Here is an 18008-nt window from a genome sequence, read left to right on the forward strand (position 1 = left end):
GACTTTTCAAGTGAGGTCTCTCATAAATTCTTTCCACAGCGTCTCCCATATTAAGCTATTGTCAGCCAATACACATTAGTAACTATTGACTGAGTATCTCTTATACATTAGTCTTGCTTTAGACTCTTGTTACTCAAATGCATGAAACCAACCCCACATTCAAAGTATGGCTCTGGAGTTAGACAAACTTGTGTTTGGAGTCCTGGCTCCTCTACTTCCTAGCTGTGTGATGTTGACTCACTTACTCAACCTCTCTGAGCCTTTTTGTCCCCCTCTGTAACATGGTTGTACTAAGCATACTTTTCTTATAAAATTGATGTGGAGATTTAAAAAGGAATGTACTTGTTGTGCCTGCCATGCTATAATGATTCAGCACATATTATCTGTCACTGGATTAGATTCCCAGAAGAGGACTTTTACTAGCCCTTCTTACAGATGAGGAAACTGAGGCTCAGAGAGGTGAAGTAACCAGATCGGGATCTTTTAGCAGGCTAGTGGCAGAGCTGGTTCCTGGTCTAAGTTCTTTCCCTTCTATCCCATAATCCCTGGAAGAAGCATCTCTCTGGCTGAGGGATTTTTATTCCAATTTGGGAGGACAATGATGGTGGTGGTGATGATGATGGTGTTGATGGTGATGGTAGTGGTCCTGATGGCGATGATGATGATGGTGGTGGTGGTGATGCTGGTGGTACTGATGGTGGTGATGCCGGTAGTGACGGCAGTGGTACTGATGGTGATAAAGATGATGGTGATGGTGGTGGTACTGATGTCAGTGATGATGATGGTGGTGGTGTGGAGGTACTGATGGTGATGATGATGATGGTGGTGGTACTGATGTCAGTGATGATGGTGGTGGTGGTGGAGGTACTGATGGCGATGATGATGATGGTGGTGGTGGTGATGCTGGTAGTGACGGCAGTGGTACTGATGGTGATAAAGATGATGGTGACGGTGGTGGTACTGATGTCAGTGATGATGATGGTGGTGGTGTTGGCAGTGCTGGTGGTGGCTAATGAAGAAAGATTTTGGTGTTAGAAATGATAGACTTAGAGGACCTGGACTGCCCCAATGCTTTAAGGAACTTTTATAAGACTAATCTTCCTTTCTCTCTGTGGTCAATCCAGAAAAATCACTTGAAGGTGGATTTTGGAGGCGGGTACTTGGAGCTGGAGGAAGAGGGGCTATTGCAGATCATCTGCACACCCTGGCAGGACGGTGAGGCCCACCGCGCCCCTCCTTCGTACTCCCCAAGGTGGTCGGAAGGCCCACCCTCCACACACACACCGCCAGGCTCCCGCGCTGCGCTCGTTCGCTCGGAGCCGGGGGCCAGGCTGCTGAATCACACGGAGCGCAGCGCCGGAGCCAGAGCTTCGGGAAGGGCAGAAGGGCGGACGAGGGAAGAGCTCCGAGCCGGGGGGAGGTGGGGGGGGGGAAGAGGCAGCTGGCAGTGAGGCAGTGCGGGGAGAACAGGAGGGGCTGGGGCGGAAAGGGAGAGACCCTGGCAGAGAGGGGAGGGGCTGGGGGTGGTGGAGAGTGAGGCGGGCAGCGGAGGGAGTGGGGTCTGGGGGCAAGGTGAGGAGTTTGAGGAGCGGGTGCACTTGGGTCAGGCAGGGCTGAGCTGGGACTCAGGCTACGGGTGGGGCTGAGGGAGCCGGTGGGTTAAGTGCAAGTGCGAAGGGGCTAGGATCCCCGGACGGCCCCGGAGGTGAGGGTGGACGGCACAGGTGAGGGGTCTGCAGGTGGATGTGGCACCTGAGGACTGGGAACGGGGTCTGGCCGGGAACGCGTGCAGGTCTGAGCTAGAGAGCGATGTCTCAGGGCTGGATTCCCGATCTGAGCTTGGAGGCTCCGGGAGTGGAGCTGGGAGCCGGTGCCTCGGTCACAGGAACCGGCGGCTCGGGGTCCGGCTGGGCGATGCGGGTGCACCTGGGCGTGCTGGCGGGCGCGGCGGCCCTGACCGGGGCGCTCAGCTTCGTGCTCCTGGCTGCCGCCATCGGCACGGACTTCTGGTACATCATCGACACCGAGCGGCTGGAGAGGAGCGGCCCTGGGGCGCAGGACCCGCAGGGGGCCGCCAACCGCAGCCAGCCCGAGCCTCTGAGCTCCCACTCCGGCCTCTGGCGGACCTGCCGGGGTAAGGTGCACCCGGGGGCCGGGGGCTGTGGCCGGGGACGCTGGGTGCCCTGCTCGCCTGGGACCTGTTGCTCGACGTGCACCCCTTCCCCAAGCCCCCAGCGCAGAACGCAAGGTCTGGGGGCGCGGGGAAGGCGGGCAGATGGCTGGGGCTGCGAAAGCCCTTCTGAGAGGCGTCCAGCTGCGCTCGCAACTGCTCTAGTTCTCCCGGTTCCCTCCCGGGGTGGGGCAATCAGGGCGAACGTGGGGACGCGCCGCCAGCCAGAGGTGGAACTCCAGGATACTGTGTCCACTGATGGATTCCTCCGTCCCCTCCAGTGCAGAGCCCGTGCACGCCGCTGATGAACCCCTTCTGGCAGGAGAACGTGACGCTCAGCGACGCGAGCCGACAACTTCTCAGTGAGTCCGGGGAGGGTGAGGACGGAGGGAGCGCCCTGCCCCGGATCTGGCCGCCGGTTCTGGAGCCGCCCTGCATACAGCGGGCTCGGGCACCGCGGAGGGGGCGGCTGGGGTGGCCTCCCTTGCTCCACCTGTAACGTGTGTGGTTTACGATTCATTCAGCCGACATTGGCTGATGGCTTTCTGTGTGCCAGACACCGTGCCCATTGATGATTAAGACCCAGGCCATGCCCTTAAGGGGCTCACGGGGTAGCTGGGGAGAAAGATGTGGAAACACGCAGTGGCATTTCAGATCAGCAGCACGAGGGAGAGTGGGAAGCCCGAGCCGGCGCCTAAACCCGCCCGGGGAGCTGGATTCCTTGAGGCTCCCTATGGGCCAGACAAGGGAGCCAAGTGCTTTTCATGTAGGTCTCCATTTGATTCCCACGGCCACCCCATGAAATTTCCTCCACTTTTACCTTCCTTTTCCAATGAGGAAACTGAGGCTTATAGACTCAGCACACCAATGGGAAGATTGGGTGGCTAACTACAGGAGGCACTGGGCTGGCTTCCTTTTGAAACTTGATAATACAACACGCCTGCTTGTTCCAGGATTTTGAGAAACAGGCAGAACTCCCATCCAGAGTCAATGCATCTGTTGACCCTCACACCTAGGGTGAACCCCCAGCTTTACTGCCAACTAGCTGTGTGGCCTCAGACATTTCCTTATACTCCCCTGAGCCTCAGGTTTTCCTCATGGGCAAAATGAGGATAATTGTCTCTCCTTTTAAGATTTTTGTGAGGATAAAATGGGAGAGTGTATTTAATACAGTGCCTGACCTCTGTAAGTGTGCAATAAGTGGTAGCTGCTATCATTACCATTTTTTTTTTTTTTTTTGAGACAGGCTCTCATTCTGTCACCCTGGCTAGAGTGCAGTGACATCATCATAGCTCACAGCAACCTCGAACTCCTGGGCTCAAGCAATCCTCCTGCCTCAGCCTCCTGAGCACATGCCACCACTCCCAGCCAATATTATTACCATTATATCCTCCAGGAAAGAGGGCAAGCTGCCCCTTCAGCTTGCACGCTCATTGGAAATCACCCAGAAAGAGCTTTTTTCCCCCAGAATCTCTTTTTCCCCAAATTGAATTTTAAGTTTGGTCCAAGCTATTTTATTACGTAAAAACATTTCATTCTTTTAAGGACCTGCTGCAGAGGCCATAGAGGAGAAGCCAGTTGACAAGCTGCATGTTCTCTAAGTCAGCCTTCTAGAAAAATCCTGGTGGGGGTGTGTAGGAAGAAACCTTGATTTTTTCCTCCAAGAAAACCCAAGTGGGCAGACCACTTCAGCATCCGATAACTCACTGCAGTCACCTGGTAGACGGAGAGCTGTTAGGCAAGCCCCATCGCGTACTTGCCTCCTTAATTCTACTCAGCCAGCTTGGTGGAGTTGAGCAGAAACATCAAGTTCATGAACAGGAACACCTTACAACCTCACCTATTGCAGCCAGGTGAGAGAGAGAAGTTTCCAACAAAATGGTTTCCTTGTCAGCAAAATCCACCTTGCTTGGGTGTTTTATCTTCCAGATTAGCTCTGGGGAAATCACAGGTTTGGTTCCTTGGCTAGGGGCTGGAATTATTTTTGATGGAAAGGAGATGATCAAATTCAGCACAGTGTAGATTAAAGAGCCATGGTCTAAAACCAACCAGGCTAGCTGCATGAGCCAGGAATCTTTTGGTGGCAAGTGACAGAAACTCAGGTTATACTGGCTTAAATGAGAAAAGCAATTACTGGTCCATGTAACTGGAAAGCTGGGACCCATACTGCTAAACTCGGTTTCTTTCATCTTCTCTTTTGGGTTTTGCTTTCTTCTGTTTAAGTCAGCTAAGTCCTCCACTATTTTAGCAACCCTAACAGAGGAGACTTTCTAGTTCTCAATAATCCCACACAACCCCCAGCTATGTCTTCCACCGGATCAGATTGGGTGACATGCTCAGTCCCCAGCCAATCACTATAGCCAAGGGGGTGGAATTTGCTGATTGGCCAGGCTGAGTCACGTGCCCACTTTAACAAGGGGTGGGGATGGAATGGCCGTCACAGATAAAGGTTTGCAGTGGGGATGGAGTGTTCACACCGGCAGGTCAAGGTGCTGTTGTCAGGTGTGGGGGCAGGCAAAACCCACAGATGTGCACACCACCGGGATTCGAATCTTGGGTCTGCTTCAATGTTACACTGAGAGTAATTTCAGTGTAATGTGTGTATATTAAGACCAGCGGTTATCTATAGGAGCAGTTGGAAATAAAACAAAAACAAAAACAAACAAACGAAAAGACCAGAGGCCATGGCAGCCCACAGGAGGAGCTCCTAGCCTGCTTTTGGGGGTTCAGAGTCTTGCCATCCTATACTACCTCCTTCAGATGGGGAACCAGAGACCTGCATTACGGAAGGAACAGCAAATGCAAAGCCACAAGGCAGGACTGAGCAGGGCGTGTTCCAGAAATAGCAGGAAGGCTGGTGTTTCTGGAGTGTGGTGCAGAAAGTGCTTCTTAGGGGCACCTCCTGTTGTTTTCTACGCTTTACCTCAGCCGAATCTCCTAAGAGCCCACGGGGACTGTCAGGCTGGTGGGATAGAGACACCAGCCCCAGAGAGGCCAAACGCCCACACAGCATGCCAGTGGCAGAAGCTGGACCAAGGGCCAGGGGTCTGGCCTGCCTGTCCTTTACAGAGGCAAGTTTGGAAAATCACGAGGTTGGGTCTCCAGTCTTTCTGGGTGCTTGGCTGTTACAGTGATGTGGAAAATTAAAACCAGCCCTCCCACAATGCCTGGTGCCAATTGCAAGGGTGGAGGTGGCAAGGGACAGGAATAGAAGGAACTGGGGGCACACCAGGCTGCCTGGGCCCGGGAGGGAGTTGTCAGTGTGATTTATGACACAGCTGTGCTGCACGCAGGCAGGGAGGCAGGCAGGAGTCTGTGGGTCTCAGCTCCTCTGGGCTTGAAGGCCTGGGTTTCAGCTTGTCTTCCTCAGGTGCCCACTGAATGTCAAAGCCACGTTTTAAACTAAAAAAAAAAAAAAAAAAGGTTCATATTTAAAGTTATTCTACTTCTTGGTAGGGGCATAAGAGGAGGTCCACCACACCATTTCTTTCTCTCTCTCTCTTTCTTTCTTTTTCCCTCCCTCCCTTCCTTCCTTTCTCTCTCTCTCTCTCTCTCTCTCTTTCTTTCACAAGATCTTACTCTGTTGCCCAGATTGGAGTTCAGTGGCCCAATCCTAGCTCACTGCAGTCTCCAACTCCTGAGCTCAAGTGCTCTTCCTGCCTCAGCCTCCTGAGTAGCTAGGACTAGAGGTATGCACCACCATGCCTGGCTAATTTAAAAAAAAAAAAAAAAGTTTTGGAGATGGGAGTCTTGCTATTTTTCCCAGGCTGGTCTTAAACTCCTAAAGTGATCCTCCTGCCTTGGCCTCCCAAAGTGCTGGGATTATGAGTGCCTGATCCACCATGCCTGGCCACTGCACCACTTTTGAAGCCATGATGAACAAGCTACGTGTAGCTCAGTGCACATAGTTGGAGAAATGGCTAGGTGTTTATACATGTATAGCCATTTTACGGAATATTATACAGCTTGTAAAAAGAATATACCAATGTGGATAGAAAACCAAGATGTATTGTGGAATTAAAAAAGCAAGTTACAGAATGTTACGGGCAGTATGATGCCATTTGTTATCCCTCCCAACAGAAATCCCTCAATATTATACCTTTTCTGTGGGTATGTAACAAAAGTTTAAGATGTACCTTTATGTGCCACTAAGACAGAAAAATATTCTGCCACTTATACTGTGAGATGCGGTGGGTGGTCAAACATGTCCTGTTTTCAGGTCAAGTGTGCATTGGTAGAATTGGAGAAATATGTAATTATATGAAAAAATATAAATACATGGAGGAGAGTCTGGAAGGATGTGCATCGAGCTATTCACAGAGGTTTATTCTGGGAAAGAGATGAAGGAGAGGAGAGGGGTTGGCGTGGTGGCCAAAGGAAGCTTGCTTTAAATTTTTTCTAAGAAGAATGTTGTCGCGTGTTGCTATAAAACAAGCCCTAAGAGGGCTGTCGTGGTGATTGGATTCCTCCTTAGTGTGGCTCCTGGGACTGTCTGTGACCCTGGCTCACCTCTCCAACTGCAAGAGCTGGGATATGTGTTGCTTCCCAATCTCCTGCTTCTGACGTTGGCACATTCTGTCCCCTCTTTTGGGGACACCCTCTCCCTCCTCTTAGCCCAGTTAACGCCTCCCCTTCTTACCTCCAGGTCTCCGCTGAGAACTCTCCCCCACTTCAGGAAGCCTTTCCTAACTTCCCAGGCTGGGGCGAGTGCCCACATCTGCAGTCCCACAGTGCCTTTGTCACCTCCTTTGGTATCCCGTTCCAGCGCTGATACTTCATAGCCGTTTGATCTGGGGCAACTGACATAAATTCCTTGAACCTCAGTTTTCCCATCTGTGAAATGGGAGTTAAAAATGCCTATCTGGTAGAGCCTAAGGTACGTGAAGACAACAGTTATTCCCATATACAGTGCTCACCACAGCTCTGCAAGGTCAGAGTCCAGAGTCCAATTGGCAGGTGAGGAAATGGAGGCTTTTGAGAGAGGATGTTTGACGATGTTTGCTCAGTAAGAGGGGGGGTCAGGATTTGAACCCAGTTCTTTGCTTGTAGACCCCTGTTCTTGCCATAGCCCAACAGTACAACTTGGAGACCATGAGGGTAACTAAGATGCAGCCCCTATCCTCAAGGATAGATTCAAAGACAAATATTTGCAAAAATTTTAAAAAGCCGCTTCTTTACCAGGCATGGTAGGACTGAATATCTCTGAGCCCTGCCTGGAGTCACAGAGTCACAGTGACAAGATTTGAAAATAAAGGCAGGGACATTTCCCCCTGGTAAATGGTTCCTGAGACTTTCTTCCTTTGCAGGAGCTTCTGATGTTGCTGGGGTTAAGGGCGACCTTCCTCTTTTTAAGAGCACTAACCACCCTGGGCTTCCTGATCTTGCAGGCATTGTGGAAGCCTGCTCTTCCCATTAAGCAGTTCTTTGAAGAGTGCTTGAAGGTAACAGAACAGTCACAAAGGCAGGGAATTTTTTTTTTTTTTTTTTTGGCATGAACACATTTGCTTCTTTCTTCTTGCTGGGTTTGCTTTTCCTCTTACTTGCGACAAAGCATTTTTGAGTCTAAGATATCTCTTGCACTTGAGCACGCACGTTTACCCTTGACGAAATGATGATCTGTCAACGTGTTTATGTTGTTATTGATTCTATGTAACAATCATATGGAACTCTGTTGAGTTCCTACTGTATGCTATGCAAGACACAGCAGTGTGTTGGATGGTGTCACCTCCCCCCGCCCAAAGATACACTCGTGTCCTACGCCCAGTACCAGTGAATGGAAGCTTATTTAGAAGAAGCATGTTTGTGGATGTAATTAGGTTAAGAATCTCAAGATGAGATCATCTTAGATTAACTGGGTGGGCTCTAAATCCTATGACAAGTGTCCTCATAAGAAGAGGAGAAGCAGGCTGGGCACACTGGCTCACGCCTGTAATCCTAGCACTCTGGGAGGCTGAGGCAGGAGGATCACTTGAGTTCAGGAGTTCGAAACCAGCCTGAGCAAGAGTGAGACTGTACTAAAAACAGAAAAAGCTGTGGCACGTGCCTGTAGTTGCAGCTACTCGGGAGGCTGAGGCAGGAGAATTGCTTGAGCCCAGGAGTTGGAGGTTGCTGTGAGCGAGGCTGATGCCACTGTACTCCAGGCGGGGTGACAGAGTAAGACTTTGTCTCAAAAAATGAAGCAAGAAGCATGGAAGAGAGATGAGAAGAGGACGGCATATGACGATGGAGGCAGAGATGGTAGTGACGCTGCCATGAGCCAGGGGACGTCAGGGACCGCCGCCGGCCTCCAGGAAGTGGAGGGGGCAGGGAAGGATTCTCCCCTAGAACGGTCACAGGGAACACGGTCTGGCTGACACCTTGATTTTGAACCTCTGGCCTCCAGAACTGCGAGAGAATAAATTCCTGTTGCCTTTAAGCCACCCAGTTTGTCATATTTTGTTACAGCAGGGACAGGAAACTGATAAACCACCTTTTATCCAAGAATAAGGCTCTCCCACCGCCCACCGGTTTTCCCGTATCTTCATGCTTGTTTCCTCTGTGACCCGTCAAGGTTGGGAATGATCCTTCGTCCCCTCGCTTCCTGGCTGGGCTCTCTCCTGCACCAGACTGTGAGCTCTGTGAGGGCATGGCCTTGTCCACTGCGCTGTCCCCAGCCTCTGCCACAGACCCACAGGTGTCTGTTTATGAACAAATTTGTGCGCCCAGGGCTGTGTTCGGTGCTTTTGAAAACATTGCCCGTCGGGATGACCACTGCAGGGAGGCCTTGGTATCCCCCTTTTACAGGTGAGAAAATGGGGGCTGCCAGGAATAAAGGGACTCTCCTGAGGTCACATGGTGAGTCAGTGTGTCTGGTGGCCTCAGACCCGGGACCCTTTCCTCCCAAGACCACCAACAGGGAATGACAGAACTGAGATGGAAACCCAAGAATTGGGAAGCTCGCTTCTGAGCCCAAGTATTCTGCTCTTCCCTTTATGAATCTTTTTTTTTTTTTTTTTTTTTTTGAGACAGAGACTTGCTCTGTTGCCCAGGCTAGAGTGAGTGCCGTGGCGTCAGCCTAGCTCACGGCAACCTCAAACTCCTGGGCTCAAGTGATCCTCCTGTCTCAGCCTCCCAAATAGCTGGGACTACAGGTGTGCTCCAGCATGCCCGGCTAATTTTTTCTGTTTTTAGTAGAGACAAGGTCTCACTCTTGCTCAGGCTGGTCTCGAACTCCTGAGCTCAAGTGATCCTCCTGCCTCGGCCTCCCAGAGTGCTAGGATTACAGGTGTGAGCCACCATGCCTGGCCCTGAATCTCTTAAGACATGACTTTCACCTGGCATTACAGCAATGTATGTCTACACTTGAACTTTCTTTCTAGATTATAAGTTCCAAGGAGGCAGAATTTATGCATGATTCAACTTTGTACCTCTATGATACCTATCCCCAAATATTGCATGTATTAGATGCTCAAGAAATGCTCAGTTTGCTCCTTCCTTCCTTCCTTCCTTCATTCATTAATTCAGCCATCCATTGCACATCAAACACATACTATGTTCCAGGCTGTGTGTACAAGTTTTTGGGCATTCAGGACTATGTAAAAATACATCCTGAGAAAGAAATTTCCTGGGCCTTGTTGGTCTTTGATTCCTCCCCACCTCTGACCTGCTCCATCACACCCTCCCCCCTCACGAGTGCCTGTAGTCCTCCAGCCGAAGACCACCAGGGACCACCTGTAATTGAATAAGTTGGGGTTTACTGCTCATTGCAACAGAGGAGAACACACACCACAGGGAGAATCTCAGTAGGAGGTGTTATAGGATTTGGGTTTTGATCGGGTGATTTTGGAGGGGGTCTGAGGAAGCAGGGGTTTGATCCGAACTGGGTGGTGTCAGCAAGTAGGGATAGTTCTAATTGAATGTCTCAATCAATCCTATTTATGGGGAGGCAGACTAGAGCATGGCTAAAGCTGCGATTGAGAAGGAAGTGGCGATCATATTAGTTGGGAGAAGCGGCTATTTTGTGGGTGGCACAGAAACGTTGTTTTTGCCTGTGCTCAGGCAGCACCGTGAAGTGGCCTCGCTTGTCCTTACTGTCTTGTGGTCTCAGACGGTCTTGTCTGACGTTGAAGCTCAGTGAGATTCTGTCCAACAGGAGAACACCGCGGTCCAGCCATGAGCACCAGGCCCGTTCCCAGACATTGGGGAACATTTTTCTCCCCATCACGGAGGCTCATTAGAGGCTTGTTGCTGAATGGGAACCAGTTCTCATGGCCCCAGATTTGAGTTTGGTTGTAACAGGATTCCTATATTACTAAAAGGTTTATAAGCGTTCACACACATCATTTCATTTAGGTAGCACAGTACCAAGCCAGAAAACCAACACTAACACTAATAACCAATGGGCGTATTAGGCTTGTTAGGTGACAAGCGCTGTTCCAAGAGGTTTGGCTATTTTATTCCATCCTCAACACACAGTCCTGTGATGTGGATACCTTAGTATCTCCATTTAGCAGGTGAGAAAACTGAGGTTTGAAATGTTACATAGTAACTAACTTGCCTAAGGCCCCTCCGCTGGCGGGTGACAGCGCTGACACTGGAGCCCCGAGAGGCACAGGCAGCAGGTGTTGGGTAAATGTTTGCTGGAACAATAAATGGCTACGTGGGGTGACCTAGTTGTTCTGGTTTGCCCTGACTGGTCTCAGAATATGCCTATGGTCCTGGTAGATAATTTAATAACTATTGGTGATTGTTTGACTCTCAAAAGTTATGGTTTGGATGATAAATCATACAGGTCCTCCATCAATATGCCAAGAGAGAAACTGTTGGCGACTTATTAATTTCTGTCCCCACGCTGCTTAGCATGATGCTGTCGAATTTAGCAAGTTCTAGGAGATCAGTGGGCAGGGGATTTCACTCTTATTTTGTCCATGAGGCTCAGAGTGGTTTCGTCATTTATCCAAAGCCACACAGCTTGTATGTCGCAGACTCAGACTCTCAGTAGGTGGTCTTTTGGCTGTTCCCCCTCCCCAACAACTGCATACACACCACCACCTGCAGAATATCCCAGCTCCAGAAATTGGTTACTTTATCAGATCCACATCCCACAGGAGAACATCTTCCCAGGCACATTTAGAGATGTGGTTGGAGATGGGAACATTTCCAAGGAGAACAGAACTGGGGATCAATATTCATGTTCCAAGACCACAATCCTGGAAATTGAAAAAAAAAAAAAAAAAAAAAAAAAAGCAACGAGTAAGGCACACACGCACAAAGAAAGCCAAACCAAATTTCAGCAGGAGGTTTTACAACTCTCCCACGGGGCGCCTGTTCTTACCCAGACATTTAATTGAACGCGTACGTCACGGCCGCTAGCGGCATGTCTGGGAACTCATGCAGGGCCGCCAGGGCTGTACCAACTCTGGGAAACCTCATTAATTTCTAAATGAGAACTGATTTCATTTCTCAGCTGTAGTCTGGAGGCGAAACCGTGCAGGGGATAGAACGCAGGACCAGGTTTTCACACCGGCTGTTCTACTTCCCTGCCCAAGGCTTTTTCCTTGAAAAAGAAAGAAAGGGAGAAAGACCGACGTCTTGTCCCCCCTGTAATCACATCTCATCCAGTGACAGCCCAGGGAGGACAGCCCAGTGCAAAATCAGCCATGTGCCTTGGACTCACAGGACACCTACAATTTTGGGGGCTGAGGCAGGGGACAGAACAGTGGTGACAGGTCTTATGAGATGTCCCTCCACCCCCTGCCACCTGCTCACCCCCTTGCCACCTGCTCACCCCTGCCTGTCGCTGTCCTCAGCTTGCCCTGGGGATTGAGTTTCAAACATCTTTGCAACTCTGCTGGTGCTGGCAGGAGGCCAGACACCCTGTGAGCTGGGGGAGGCACAGGGGCCGCCCAGCGGGAGGGGAGGATGCCCCCTGGCCCCGCTGAGCCCCCTGGCTCCTCCTTCCTCCTTGATGTGTACATGCTGGGCTCGGTCCTCAGTCACTGCTCCTCTGCACCTCTGTTCTCTCCCCGCAAGGCCTCACCTGGTCTCGTTTCTCTAAACACGTCCATGTGCGTCAGCTTCCCGGGTCACAGCCCCGTCCCAAACTGCCTGCTGAGCACCGGCCTACGGTATCCGTCTCAAACTCAACGTGTCCTGGCCCCGTCCTCCCCACCTAGCCTCGCCCTGCCTTCCCCAGGTGCCACCATCGCACCAGTCACGATCCCACCTTGGGGGCGCTGCACCTGCGGCCCCTGCCTCCCTGCTGCCCCCTCCGGGCTTTGCTCAAACATCCATTTCCTGGGGTCCCCCTGGCTTCCCCCCACTGCTTCATCCCTGAGCCCTGTATTTGCCCTCAGTTCTCAGCGTTGCCATTTACTAGGCATTTCCTGCTGGACTCTGCTCCTAGGAGGCCGCCCCACCAGGGCAGGGGTCTTGGTTTTCGCCTCTGCGTCCGCACAAGTGAATAATCGAGTGAACAGCAATAATGACGCCTCCCTGGAGGGGCCTGTGAGGGTTAAGTGACATGATGCTTGTAAGGCACACAGCCTGGCACACGAGGAGCCCCATAACTGTTGCTGTCGTCACCATCATGATCATTAGAAAGAGTCCTAGTGATAGTGGTGGGGGTAGTGACAGTGATGTGGATTCCCCCCCAGCATTCGGGGGCTGGCCCATAGTGGGTGCTCAGGAAGTGTTTGTTGATTGAATGAAGGATGGTAGTAACCCTCCTGCCTGGTGTCCTCTCTGTCTCTTCTAAGCCATGCATGGGATGTTTGTGATTCTGCTGCCTCTCAGCCTGATCCTGATGGTTTTCGGGGGGATGACGGGGTTTCTGAGCTTCCTCCTCCGCGCCTCCCTCCTCCTGCTGCTCACTGGGACTCTCTTCCTCTTTGGAGGTAGGTGCCCACCCTGCCCAGGGCTCAGGAGGAGGTGGGTGGTGGGTGCTGCACATGAATCCTCCGTGGGGGATGGGGCCTCATGGCCTCTTGAGGCTCAGTTTCCCCACCTGTGATATCACAGTTGGGAGACGGGAGGGGTTTCCGGCCCAGGATCCCTGGGTCTCTGGTTCCAAGAATCATTTCCTTAACTCTTCAAAGAAGCCGTGTACATTGCCTTTGCCCAAAGTCATGATAGCTTCGAGCTTTAGGGCCGTGGGCTGGCCAGGGACCCTCACTCTGGCCACCCTCACTCTCTCATGGCGATCAGACATTCTGGTAGATATTTTGCTTTGATTGACTAAAAAGCTGGCAGGACCAGGCACAGAAAGACAAATACCGCACGACCTCTCCTATGTGTGGAGCTAGAACAAGTTGAACTCATAGAAGCAGAGAGTAAAACGGTGGTTACCAGAGGCTGGGGGGTGGGGGGAATGGGGAGATGTTGGTCAAAGGATACAAAATTTCAGCTACATGAGAGCGTAAACTCAAGAGATACATTGTACATCATGGTCACTGCAGTTAATAACAATGTATCATATTCTTGAAAATCGCTGAGAGATTTAAAGTGCTCTCACCACAAAAGGTGCTAAGTATGAGGCAATGCATACATTAATTAGAGTGATTTAGCCATTCTTCCGTGTACACGTATATCAAAACTTCGTATGTTATGCACCATAAATAAACAATCTTTACTTGTCAGTTAAACAACACACTGAACCAGACCAAGACAATACAAAAGGGGTGGCAGACAGTGGCTGGGTTAACACCATTTGTTCGGCAGACCAGTGGTTTTAGGAAATGGGATTTGGCACAGGCTGCTGCTCTGTGGCTCCCCATACACCTGCGTGTTTGCAATGGTCCTTCGTTGAAAAAAGACACAGTGGCAATGACACGCACACTTGGAATCCACGAGGAGAGAACACAAAAGCAACGTCTGGAGGTGAAAATATTGCGAAGCTCTGATCTCTTCCGACTGCCCACAATTATTGCTAATATTGGCATTAACAGTTCATCTAATGACTAAGTCTTGAAACCAGCACCACCCAGTGGAAGTTTCTATGATGGGGAAGTTCTCTAACGCATCCGGGCAGTGGGAGAGCCACGAACCAGGCGTGCACGGCAAGTGCCAATGAGAGACTGAGTTGTTAACTTAATTTACATTAATTGACTTAAATAGCCACATATGGCCAGTGGCTACCGTGCTGGATAATGCAGCTCAAATCTAATACGCCTGCAGACCCACTGTGTGCCAGGCAGCATTCTAGGTGCCAGGGGATGGAGGACGAGCCAGGCGGGCATGGCTCCTGCCCCCTGAGCTCACAGTCTGCTGGGGGAGATGGAAGTTGTCAGTTAAGTGATTACACAAACGAATGCAAGGTTGCAGATGTGCCCTGGGCAGGGCTGGACAGCTGTGGGGTGCCGTGGGATCACGGCACAGGCAAACCCGGGGCCCCTGCAGGGAAGGATCACAGTTATTGATGGCAGGAGGGGAGGGGAGGGGAGAGGAGGGTGCCCCAGGCAGGGGAGCAGCATGGGCAAAGGCCCTGTGGTGGGAAGGAGTGAGGACTCTGGGTCTCGGCTGACCGTAGTGGTTGGGCAGGGCAAGGAGGAAGAGGAGGAGGAGGGGGAGGGGGGGAGGAGGAGGAGAGTGTGTGGGGGAGGTTTGATCTGCTCTCCCTTTGCCTTCCCTGCAGCCTCAGTGACCCTCGCTGGAATCAGCATCTACATCGCGTACTCAGCCACTGCCTTCCAGCAGGCGCTGTGTCTTATGGAGGAGAAGGCGCTCCTGGAGCAGGTGGACATCCGCTTCGGCTGGTCCCTGGCCCTGGGCTGGATCAGCTTCGTCGCTGAGCTGCTCACGGGGGCAGCCTTCCTGGCAGCAGCCCGTGTGCTCAGCCTGAGGCGGAGGCAGGACCAGGTCATATAAGCCTAGATGCCGCAGGGTTGTGGTAGTGGAGGGGAGGCCTGGGCACTTCACGGACCCATGGTGGTGGCTGTAGCCGCTGCCGCCTCCACCCCCTCCTCCAAGGCCACCAGGGGAGCATGGGGCTGCGGGGGGGTGGGGGCGCCAGCCCTCAAATCCCTGTGGACTGAGCTCGGGGTCTGGCTGCTGTCCTAGTGCCATCCGGGCTGCCCTGTGTGGGATGTGCCGTGTGCTGCTCATGTATGTGTATCTGTGTGGCGCAGGGAGGGCTGAGGGAGTATCAAACCTGCATCACCTGAAATAAATAACAACGATCCTTTAATCAGTTGCAGACTTCTACAGATTGCAATGTCCATCTGCCTCCTCTGGCCTCATTTCATCCTCACCCATGTCCTCTGGATCAGCTCTTTGTTAAGGAAATGTTAAGGGTGATCAGAGAGGTTAGGTAACTTGTGCAAAGATGCACAGCGAGCTCGTGGCATACTCCTTGCTTCAAGACCAGGACTCTGTCCTTTAACACAGCTTTTCTGGGCAGGCCTCCTGCTGGTTGGCTGCTGTGGGTATCGGGTGTGAGATATACTCCACCCCGGACACTGCCTCATGCTTTAAATGACCCCCAATCCGGGTAGGAAGGTGCTGTGGGAAACCCCACAGGGGACACAGCAGAGACCTGGGTTTCTCAGCCACCAGGCAGTGGAAGAATTTCCTCCAACCTCACTCCAGCGGCTTCATGCCCATCTGGTCTGGAACCTGAGCCTCCACTGGGAAATGTCACTTAATGATGTTAATGGTTCTTGGCGATCAGTGGCTCTCTTTTGAGACGTTAAACAGAGTCATCCCCGAGCTGAGACATCTTCTCGAACATGCAGGTGGTCAGTGTTACGAGGCATTTTTTAATTGTCAGGAGGCCTCTGTAAGAAGAGGAGAATAATCAACAAACTCCCTCTTAGCAGGGAAAGGCCATTGGCAAAGTCACCTGGGAGGGAAGTTTTATCCGCACACTCACAGTTAGTAGGGAAGACGAGTCCTCAAACACACAGCTGGTAACTCCTGGGCTACCATCTTCCTACCGAGTCTTCGGTCCAAATGCTAAGTGTTAGCTCCAGTCACCCTCACACCTGCGGTGAAAGCAGTTCTGCAGTGACACCTGAGCTCAGCTCTCTGGTGTGAAGTCCCAGTCTGGGGAAATGCACACACTGTCATTTGCTGAGTCCCCAAACAGCCCCCAAACATGTGAGGTGGGTCTCCACCTTGGTTGCCCATTGCAATCACCTGAAGAATTTCAATAATTGCCCAAGCACAGGCCAATCAAATCACCGTCTCGGGGCCTGGGGAGCATTAGCTTTAAAAGCTGCAAAGGTGCTCAGGTTATTTACTGCAACAGGTAACCAGAGCCGAGATGAGCAATGAGCTGGGTTGGAACCCAAATAAGCGCTTGCGTATAACTTTATAACCACGGATCAAGTTTCCTGTTGTGATCCGCTGAACTCTGCAAGAAGCTGCACTCAATAAAAGGGTAAGAAGGAGCGTACCCGGCATTGGGTTTGTACCACGGCTACTCAAACATTCGCGGGGATCTTGTTACAATGCAGCCTCTGATTCAGTAGGGTGGGGTGGGCCTGGGATTCTGCGTGGCCAACACACTCCTGCCTGAGGCTGCTGCTGCGCTGTGGGCTGACTTCGAGTAGAGGAGATTTATAAAGCCACACACACAGGCACACACGAGATCCTCTGTCCTTCAATGCAGCAGCGTTTTTCATTAGTGCTGGTCATAGTATTAACGGTTCTTTTGTGAAGGAATCATGCACCACTGGCAGTTGTGTGGCCAGGGGAAGGTGTGTTCCTGGCGTGGCTGTGGGGGGGAGGGGTCAGGGTGGGAGAGGCTCCCGCATCCTCGGCGATGCTGGCATTGAGCCCTCCCCAGGGAAGCTGTAGCCTGGAGTGCCTTTTGGGCTAAAATAACTCTGGGTATGCCAGTGGCTTTCTGTGGTGTGGGGTGCTGGGGTTAAGACTAAACATTCCTTTTCCTTCTGCCCCCTCCCCCGAAATCCACCCTTCTGTTCATCCTGGCATTCTGGCCCACGGGAATGGGGGCTCCAGAGTGAAGGCCCCACGTGGGGGGCAGGGCTGTTCGCATCCAGCGTGCCCGAGGCTCTGCGGGGCTTGTTGATGCCAGGTGTGTGCTGCCCTGGGGGTGTCCGGGTGGGGCTGGAGAACTCACGGTTCTAACCAGCTCAGGTGAGGCTGCTGCCGCTGCGGGAACCACCCTTTCCCAACACCTGGGAGTTAGTTAGGTGATGGGGAAGGATCATCACTTTTCACATTAGAATCACCTGGGCATCTTTTAAAACTCCCAATGCCTGGGCTACATCCCTGGTCCTATAGTCTGTAGGGGTGCAGTCCAGGCGTTGGTGTCTTTAACGAGCTCTCCCGATGATTCCAACGTGCAGACAAGCCTGAGATCCTGCTCCTGGTGGTTCTGAGTCATGAGGTGTTGAGGGGGGGAGCCTGGGCCAGGGGAGACTTAGGTTCAGGAAAAGCTCTGGGAGGTGCTGATGGTTCAGCAGGTTTGGGGACCACTGGTGTGGGTTATAAGGTGACAACACCACGATCAACGTCACCATGTGATCATCCTCACATGACATCATCTTCCCATGATGTCACCCTCATGCTGATGTCATCACCATCACCATCATCACAGCTGACACCATGGAGTACTTGCTATGCGTCTGTGCTACTCTATGTGCCAGTCAGCAAACACGTGATGCGAGGCCACTCCAGGAGCTGGGGGTGGTGACTCCCAGCCCCTGCTCCCTGAGCTGACCTATGGCAGGAGAGAGCCATGTGCAATGCATAGCCAATGATGAGGACTATGGAGAGAAGCAAAGCAGGGTACAGATGAGGAAACTGAGGCACAAACAGGTTAAGGTAACGGGACCAAGGGCGTAAGGAGACAAAAGTTTACAGCTGGGAGTAAAGTTCAGAGCCGCCTGATCCC

At 51.9% G+C, this 18008-nt stretch overlaps 1 protein-coding gene across 2 annotated transcripts; it reads left to right on the plus strand.

The window, feature by feature from the left end:
* Positions 1-1914: 1914 nt before the first annotated feature.
* TMEM114 (transmembrane protein 114) lies at positions 1915-15013 on the plus strand. 2 transcript variants are annotated; one of them, XM_069486881.1, is made up of 4 exons: positions 1915-2134; positions 2452-2532; positions 12907-13044; positions 14781-15013. In XM_069486881.1, exons 1-4 carry the CDS (start codon positions 1915-1917, stop codon positions 15011-15013), a joined length of 672 nt encoding a protein of 223 aa, XP_069342982.1. The 2 variants fall into 2 exon arrangements, with proteins under 2 accessions (XP_069342982.1, XP_069342983.1); XM_069486882.1 differs by lacking the exon at positions 12907-13044.
* The last annotated feature ends 2995 nt before the right edge of the window (positions 15014-18008 follow it).

This window comes from Eulemur rufifrons, chromosome 14, assembly GCF_041146395.1.
Source record: "Eulemur rufifrons isolate Redbay chromosome 14, OSU_ERuf_1, whole genome shotgun sequence".
Classification (NCBI taxonomy): Eukaryota; Metazoa; Chordata; class Mammalia; order Primates; family Lemuridae; genus Eulemur; species Eulemur rufifrons.

What these genes read in the sequence shown, in the direction of transcription:
- TMEM114 (XM_069486881.1), top strand. Translation starts at nt 1,915, where the DNA reads ATGCGGGTGCACCTGGGCGTGCTGGCGGGCGCGGCGGCCCTGACCGGG. An exon ending in CGCGAGCCGACAACTTCTCA is followed by an intron (nt 2,533 to 12,906) that starts GTGAGTCCGGGG and finishes GTCTCTTCTAAG; the next exon opens with CCATGCATGGGATGTTTGTG. An exon ending in GACTCTCTTCCTCTTTGGAG is followed by an intron (nt 13,045 to 14,780) that starts GTAGGTGCCCAC and finishes CCTTCCCTGCAG; the next exon opens with CCTCAGTGACCCTCGCTGGA.